The sequence below is a fragment of the Gobius niger genome (assembly GCF_951799975.1).
Source record: "Gobius niger genome assembly, chromosome: 2".
In the NCBI taxonomy this organism is placed as follows: domain Eukaryota; kingdom Metazoa; phylum Chordata; class Actinopteri; order Gobiiformes; family Gobiidae; genus Gobius; species Gobius niger.
The window spans coordinates 23,827,049-23,836,518 of NC_136853.1; the positions used below are offsets into that span (position 1 = coordinate 23,827,049).

At 41.3% G+C, this 9,470-nt stretch overlaps 1 protein-coding gene across 2 annotated transcripts in view; it reads right to left on the minus strand.

Annotated features, from left to right (window-relative positions):
- Window positions 1-8,725, minus strand: part of LOC306981790 (netrin receptor UNC5D-like) — a 129,398-nt gene extending 120,673 nt beyond the window's left edge. For both annotated transcript variants that reach the window (XM_079581455.1, XM_079581454.1), the window contains exon 1: window positions 8,411-8,725. In XM_079581455.1, the coding sequence (XP_079437581.1) occupies window positions 8,411-8,492 (82 nt within the window). In that variant the 5' untranslated portion in view covers window positions 8,493-8,725. The remainder of the gene's footprint in view (window positions 1-8,410) is intronic.
- Between the last annotated feature and the right edge of the window lie 745 nt (window positions 8,726-9,470).

The following is a 9,470-nucleotide window of genomic DNA, read 5'->3' on the forward strand; positions in this document are numbered from 1 at the left end:
GAATTCATTCAATGGTTTCAACTTCCACAGATGCTTTTTTCATCGTTGAGCAAAATGCCGCGGTTAGCATCAGTATGCTAAAGCTAGCATGCTAATGAAAGCTTATCATGGCTGGGACAGAAACTAACATAGAAAAACCTAAAGTCACCGAATAAAATACAATCGACCACTGCTGAAGTGTTTGTATTTTAGTTTAAGAATTGATCGGACATATTTGTAATGATCCGATCACTTCATGTGAGTTGTTTACATTCATGTAACCAAAAGCCTGTTACATTGTCAAGGATTTTTAGTGTAGAAAAGTCAAGTGATCCTTGTTAAATGTTTATCCAAGAGTTTATCAATAGATAAGCTATAATTGATAATTGATCCATAACATCATGAGAATAAAATATGACTTTATTTATCTTAAAATGGAAAAAAGAGTCAATTAATTTTTTTACTCAGAGAAATCCAGTTTTAAGAAAGTGGAATCTGTAAATATCGGGTATCGGCACATACTCAAAACCCAGTATCGGTATCAGAAACAAAAAAGCTGGATCGGTGCATCTTTACTAAGGCACCTATAAAAGTATGAAACGTGCTAATAGTAATAAAGCTATTGATTGAATGAATGTGGTTATATTGTGTTTGCTCTGTAACCTTCCTCACTTGGCCTCATCTGGAGGAACAAGGGCTGACAGCAGTAAACTGAGTCCCTCTGAGATGGGCTCTACATCATGGCTTTATGTATTCTCCGGAGAGAGGCCTCCATTAGGCCAGAAAAATAAGCCGGCCTCTCTGTAGGTTATCAGAGCTTGTCAGGGCAGAGAGGCTTGACAAAAGTCCCTCAGTGTGTGCTACTGCAATGAACAACTTCAGACAAAGAACAACAGACACAAACAGCACTGAGGATCTGCATCCTTCAATGCTGCACAATATATCATCATATTATCACTATTGCATGTTAGGCCACACAATATCTTAGCCACAGTAGAGTGCAAAATCAATGAGGGCTGACTGAAATTGACCCATGTTTACCAACACAGTGTAAAACAAAAAATGCCTCGTCACTTAAAAATGTTTCTTTTAAATTTTAACATTTTAATTACAAATGAGGCCTCTCAATAGGTTAGGTACGAGAAGCACATATGGCAACATAAATATTCCACTTCTTATCCATGCATTCCAAGTGATGAAATGCATCAAGGAATAATGCTGCACTCCAGTTTTTTTCCAACCAGGAACATGCACTTGGAAACTCGGGTTAGATCTCTCATGTAAGGGCAAACAACATGTTAGAAGACAATAAAACCCTTTATTTGTCCTCTTCTACTCGTTGCACTGCTGCTCACTCGCATTAAAGGGACTATAGGGAGTTTAAAAATGTTAAAATTATGTTACACTATGGTCCATAAGTTTAGTGCAAGTTTAAATGCAACGGAACCAATGTTTCACTCGTTTCACAAGGACACTATTCACCTTATTCCGCCCCACCCACTTTAGCCACAGATCAGCACTTCCATAGTCTTAAATCTGATTTACAGTTGACTGATTTGTGTAACATCCAATGCTCATTTACACCAACAAGTCAACACTGCACTGTTCCTCTGCACGGCCTGACTTTGTGTCCATCTTGACGTCTGCAGTCCTATGTAAACTAATACGAGTGAAGGGTCGGGCATAATCATGGTGGCCCCCACGTGGACTTTCGGAAGTGACGGACTACTCCTTGGGCTTATTTTGGTGTATTATTTATCAGCGCTGCCTTTGGAGTGGTGGCAGTGATTCCAAAGTGTTAAAACACTTGACATCAATATTCCAGTGATGTCCCAGTGCCTCCAGGTAAACTTTAGCAGCGTGGCTAAAGCCGTGTTGTTGTTGTGCCCGACTGTGCTCTGCCTGTCATCACTTCGTTCTAATAATACACGGTCTGTTCTGTATGAATCACTGAGCATAACCTTATTCATACAGTTTCAAAGATAAAGTGGTAGATAGATTAAACTATTTAGTATTGTGGATAAATGTACAGAAATTGTAATAAAACCTGTATATTTTAATCTTCTGTATGCATGCCTTCGTAGCCTAATTGACTGAATGTTTTTATAGCTTATCTTTATCTAAATTCTGTGTAATGTGTTTTAAGTTGCACGATTCTGCGGAGAAAAATTCCTAGTTTGTGAACCTGTTCTCAAACCATGGCAATAAATACTACTCTGATTCTGATGTCAAAAACAATTATGTTATATTCTCAAATATGCCATTATAAGTAGTATCTACTCCCAATATTGTACAACGCTATAATTATAAATGTCAGTGACTTCTTTTGCTGCTCTTCAGAGTTCAATAGTCAGCATTTATTGTCTGCAATTTGAGAGACCGATGTTATTGACTATAGATCAGGTCCACTCCAGCCTGTGAGCCATTAGGAGAGCCGGCGCTTCAGGCCCTGGCCCCACTGCTCCTTAATTGGTCCCCATAGAAGGCGCACACAAACTTCACAATCACAGAGTAAAAATATGCTCAGGAGAGAGAGTGGGTCCCAGTGTCCATGTGAGATAAAGAATGGGAAACAGAAATTGGAAATGGTTGAAACAAAGGGGAGATGACTCTACAATGCCTACCGGGTAGATGGTTTTATGCTCTCAGCTAATCAGACATTGGGAACGGCAACGCAAGCAACACACAAACTCCAAGAAGATTTTATGGAACAATTTAGTAATGTGGAAAAGGCTCATTATAGTACTGAGAATTGAGAAGCAGATACTGTGAGTGGTTTAGGAAAACACATAAAACAATGTTGTGGGTGGCAACATTGAAGGCAACACAATGTCAATGAAAATATGTCCAAGTCCTGTTCTGTTCAAAAATGGCAATTACAATTTCAGATGCTTCGACAACTCACCAAATTAGACAAATATATTGGGTGAGCTGGTAAGAGCATGTTAAAGTCATTCACTGTACCCCAAGAGACTTTTACAGTCACATATTTTCTAAATATACAGTAGCTTACTGTGGCCTTCAAAATTTAGAAGCACCAGTGCTGAAAATTGCAATTTTATTGACAACATTTTTGTGTAGTGATTCTTGTTTCATTTTCAACACATTTTGGCTTAATAGCGGCCTTGGCAGACTCATGTCTTACTTAGGAGCTCTGAACGGACAAACCTTCCATTGTGGTCCTGAGCAGCAAGGTCGACTGAGCCCAAAGTTGATAAGACAAAATGAAGCAGAAACAGGCAAAGCTACTTATTGATTGCAACGTCTGTTAGGTGAAACCAAAGTAGTCTTTAAATGAATGTACACCCATGAATGCCCACGAGAGATGTCATCTATCTTAATGACAGATAGATAATGCCAAAGAGAATCAGGGCTACACATGTGTAACCTTACAGAAACTGACTGTGGATACACAAAAAGGCTCAGACAGTATTCTAAAAGTAACAGAGTTTCCAATACTATATACTTCTTCCACACTATCACTAAACATCTCGACAAACCCAATAACTACGCAAGAGCTCTCTCTGACGATTCATCTGCCTTCAATACAATAAAACTCTCCCATCAGTATTGACTGGTATGCATCTTTCCTCATCAGCAGAGTCTGGTCACAGTAAACGATACACTCTCCTCTGCCGTCACAACCTCCGTCAGCGTCCCCCAGGGCTGTGTCAGTTCAGCTCTACTGTTCACCATGTACATTGACGACTGTCAAACCACTTCAAATTATCAGCACATTTCCAATATTCTGATGATGCGGACCTGGTGACCCTGCTGTCAAACACTGACAGTCCTGGGCAGCACCAGCAGGGCGTCGACGAGGATGTGATGTGGAGCAAAAACAAAACTCCGTAAATAAACACCAAAAAAACAGAGGAGGTGGTATTCAGTTTAAAACCGTTAACTACAGCTCCCATTATCATCAATAACAAACCAATCAAACAGGTGGAGTTCTTCAAATACCTGGGTGTGGTGGTGATGCTGTTCTTTGTCTAGGAAACACCACATTGATTTCATCTAGAAAAAGATTAAAGAAAGAACATGTTTCCTGCGTCGCCTGCGTTCTTTCGGAGCGTCTCGTCAGGTGCTGCTTCTGTGATTCTGCAGAACTGTAACGCTGTGTGGTACAGCTGTCTCTCTGTCTGTTATTCTGCTAATAAAGGTACAATCTACAGTTCATATAATTCTTTTTAAAGGAGAATTCCTCAGAAAGTTCAATGAGGTATGGTCAGCTAATACTCAACATTTATTTTATTCATATTTTGTTGTACATCCCCCCTCCAGGAACCGCCACCTTAACGTGGTGGAGGGGTTTGAGCGCCCGAATGATCCTGGGAGCTCTGTTGTCGGGGCTTTGTGCCCCTGGTAGGGTCTCCCATGGCAAACAGGTCCTAGGTGACGGGTCAGACAAAGAGCGGTTCAGAAGCTCCTTATGAGAGATCAACAGGCCCTGTTAGAACCATGAGGCCGTCCTTCTGTGGACCCACCACCTGCAGGAGGAGCCATAGGGGCTGGTGCAATGTGATTTGGGCAGCTCCAACAACACGACCCGGCAACGGACAAGTGGAAGAAAATTGATGGATGGATGGATGGATATAAATAAATAAAATTGAAATACCAGCATTAATTTTATGACTGATATTTTTATAATTGACAAATAGCTCATAAATGTACAAACAAACATTTATGATGCTCATCCCTCATAAAATATGACTGTAAACTTTACCGGGAGTGGGTACGTCTCCAGCTTGTCTCCATGGAGATGTGACTAAAGGCAGTAAAATTTGAGATTTAAACAGGTTAGTTTTTCACCAAATCTATTATTTTATGACACACTGCAGTAACAGCATTTTCTGTGTTGAGCTGGTCATTAGGAACGTGTTTTGTTTTGCCGGCAACAGTATAGTCCAAAATGTTGCGCAGTGTACCTTTAACTGAAAAAACACAAAAAACAAGTACAACTATTTACTGTATACTTTCCACAGTATTTTAGAGCTTTTATTTGTTAATTTTGCGATGCAATTATTTTATGCAAGAAAACATGCTCAGTTTTAATATCATACAGTTGATCTACAACCCAACCACTCAACCCTTACATTATCTTTGATATATTTTAATATTAACCGTACAGAACTAGTTTTTTTTTCTTTTGACCAGGAGCAAGGGTTTCATCAGAAAAACACAGAAAAACGCAAGGCCTCAAAGCCCAATGAAACTCTTTGTGGTGCTGTTTCATGAGTGACAGGTCTTCGTTGTTTTTACAACATACAGCACGACTTCAGAGTATTATGAGGCTTCAGGTGTCAGAGGGAGCACCACATCTTACACTCGACCACTGGCACTCACTGAACACCAGGCAAGTCCAACATGCAGAAGTGGATCAGCAGCAGTCATTTGTGCAGTATTCTCTCATTTACATATCAGATTTGGGTTCCTAAACTGTAACACAGGCAAGACTCTGAATAGAGTTTTTAGCGCCGCAGCTCACGCAATGTTATCAGAGAAAAAAGCGTAGTCCTGAGGTGATATATTTTCACTGTACGTGCACGATCTACTGCGCACCTTAACTAGGCTGAGGAAATAAACACAAGCACACCTCTCTCACCGCTCCATTCACATCTGTGGACGGCTGATCCATCTGCTGACAAGGATCAACATCACGTTCCTCTGCCATTTGGAAGTCCAGTTGTAATATGGACTTGTACTATTGTGATCAAATGTAATATTGTGATCAAATGTAATATTGTGATCAAATTGCAAATGTGATAAATCGTTCAGCCCTAATATGACCTGAGTTGGAATGACTTATCAGAAGATTTGTGTTTTATGTAAACATGGAAAACTGTAAACACGATCAGATGGATGAGATGCCCTTCAGAGTGAACTCTAGCGTAAGACAACTTAAGATAACTAAGTCGTCTAAATGTATTCGAATTTTCTTTTATCACATTTCCTCATCTTGAATCCACACTGCTCTGTTTGCTTCTGCAAATCTAAACACTAAGGCTTACATCAAAAACACACATCCCCCAAGCAAACGGCTTTAATCCAATGCATCAAATATGTATTTGCTTTTGATTACACCTGAAATCAATTCATCAGAGAACGGGGTGGCAGCATGTGCTGACAAGCATGTAAGATGAACACTAACTGCTTCACCCATACATTCACCCTGTTTTTAAACATGTCCTAACTTTAGCTGAGAAAGGATATTAAGTAAACAATAATGTACCACTGCACAAAACGTACAAGGAAATCAATGGGGGAAATGAGGTAACAAATCAGAAAAGAAGTGGATTAGAAATGTTTGGCATTGAGTGGTCTGTGTGTGGATGTGGCCTTTGTGATTCTGTCCTTGAGTTGGTCAGTGAGGCACAGAAGAGTCGATTGTGAATGTGCTGTTATCGCCAAGGCTTCTCTTTCAATGTTATTAAGAAATACACAGGTAGAGCTACAACCAAGGCCAAAAGCCAAATATGAAATGGGAACATGTCACAGCCATCGTCCACAGCACTTCTGAAACAATACTCCAGGATAAAGACAATTGATACACCACTATCAGAAAGAATAGGAAAATATAATATATAATAATATATTATATTTGGAAGATGTAAACAAATGCTAATGGTAGCTTGTACAATTTTGTGGGTGTGTTGCACCCGATTTATCGTTAAAACCTGTGCATATTATTAGTACAGCAAATGTGATATGATATGTAGGTGAGCAGAGGCGGCTCTTATATGACAGCTTTGTGGAAAGAGCCACAAAGCTGTGGATACACTACAAGTTAATTATTAGTAATAATTATTATAGCAAATGAATCTTATCTGAATCTTTGGCTTTAGAGAAATAGTTCACCGGCAGTGATTTGAGTCTCAAATATTTTATCCGTGTTTACATCGCGTTGATGTCATACTCATCGTGCGCTCATCCAGCGGTAGAGCCGCCCTGGTTCGAAGGGTTCGAAGGGCGCTCAGGTGCGCGCTGAGCGCTCAGGCCACGGCCAAAAGCTAGCAGCAAACAGTGACCAGTGCTGATGAATGTGGGACCGAAGAGGAGGTTTTTCATCAACTCCTCCAAAGTGAAAGGACAAGAAACAGCAGGAACACGCATGGCTCACACATGATGCCCCTGGATTAAATTTACAGATGAACCGCGGAACACAAGTTATGTGTAAGACGTAGGACAGACTCCTGAAGCCGTTTGATGGACAGATACTGTTACCGCTCTTTTGCGCATGAGGCAAAATTGACCGGATGAATATTCATTAGGTCCCAAGCACTAAATTTGTGCTGCGGCCTTGTAGACATGCAAATCTCAACTACACTTTTTGCTCCACTTTAAAACGCACTACAGTGTTTGCACATGTGCAAACGTTTCATTGCCTAAATCAGGCCCTAAATGTTGCAATGAATAAATACCACTAGACTGTATCACAAAAACATGTTGCGACCATTAGGCTACTATTGTTTTCTGACAGCCTTGTGTTGCATGGAAATAGAAAGACCATGTGAACCATGTACTACTGGTGCTTGAGTATGAAGACAGCGAGTGTGATGGAAAATGGGTTTTGAGTGAATAATGCAACAGTAAAACCCAGCAATATGACCACATAGGATCTTATACAACTGATGATAACAGCTGGCGGGCTGGTCATATCATCGCACAGATGTCAGTTCAGTCAGAGCTCCAGCTTCAGAAAGTCATTTTGGGTTAAATAATACATAGTCAGGGCGCTCAGATGGCCTTTATGCAGCTTTCCCATCACTCTCTGATCCTCTCAGAGCCGTCCTCAAACAGCTCACATAACATACAGAATCAGGAGAGCGATTGATGCAGGTGAACACTGTTAATTATTGACTGAACGCTAAAGTTTGAGTCACATAATCCATTTCTCTGCGGACACCCAAAAGGCTTGTTACATGATAAATCTTATGGTTTGATCAGGGGTCAGACAGACAGATGCCAGTCAAGTGTAAAGCTGCAAACGGACATGTCTGACTCAAAGCATGAGCACTGATGCTACTCTACCACATACATTATAACTATGTTCCAGAAAGAGAAGGCAGGGAACATAATACTTGCTGAATGAAAAAAACATGTTGCCGGACAACAACATGAAGATAAGAGGCAACACCACTGTAAACAGTGTAAGTAACTGTATGGTGTACAGGTTACAACTGCGGCCAATATCAAAGAAGTAAAACGTCTCCATTGATCAGGATCTAAAATGTAAACTCTAAATGTGATACAATAATTTAACATACGATGCATGTTTCAAATGGAGAGGAATAGGTTTCGCCAGGTTGTAAACGAGGCCATGTCAACCATAGACAAACCGAAGCAGAGAACTTTTCAATGATACCCGGCGAATGCATCTGAGTTCATGCTTCGACGCGCGTGCGTTCAGGCTGAACTCTCGCACTCTTACCTCTTCCCAGCACCGCTAACCCGTGCAAAGTGAGCCCGAAGACAGCCAAACTCCAGCAGCATCCTCCCGAAAACTGTCCCATCGCTGCTCTGTATGTGTCCCTGCTTTGGGGCTCCGGGTGCACCGGCCGTGGGTCTGGAGCATTGATCGCGCGCAGACGACCACTCGTCTCCGCGTCCCGGTGATCGTACAGTTCGGTGTGTGGCCAGTGAGAGCCCGCCACCAGCGCTCTCGCAGTGCGGAGCGAGACAGTGCTGTGGTCCTCTCCGCGGTTGCCACCGTACTGAGTGCGCACGGGAAAGGCACTGCTAAAGAAGAGCAGGTTATGGGGGTGGGGGGTGTTGCACCCGAACCTCGTGGACCTGTTGAAAAGACACAGAGAAGGTGCGGGTGGCGGCATTTAAACACTTCTCAGCGCGGGTTCATTAAAACTGCACCCACTTTTCACTAGTAAGTCCCGTGGTTTATATGAGATGTATTTCTGATCAAGTTCTAGGTCGCCACCCTAACAATGTTGAATGAAATTATTCAATAACTACGTGTCAGTGCATGAGAGAGATTTATAGAAATATTTATAATAATACATTTAATTTTGTACAATATCATAAGTACAGGAGAAAAAGACTAGCATGATGATGAAAAAAGCATCTTGACACAAAGACCACAAAGTCATATCAACCCATAGACTGGACTCATCAGGGTCTGAGGCCAAAATGTTGAAACCAGCAGGAATAAGCGTTTAATGTTTTCACACCATTGTTTGTTTGTTTGTTTCATATGGGACTCATGCCTGTAAACATGCCACACTGGATCATAGCCTTGGGCTAATTTCCATCCGTTGTCCCACAGAGGCATCTGTGACGGCAGGAGTCCTTACAAACACACTTCCATTGTGTTGAAGAAGAGATTGAAGCACTTAACCAGCATGTCCTTGGTTTTTGCTGCTGCACTGGCCTTCAGGCAATTACTGTTCAAAAACACTGAGACATTATGCTGCAAGATTTACTGTCAGAGTGATATTGTCAGCTGTGGGACATGAACTGCAGGAATGTACCTGTAC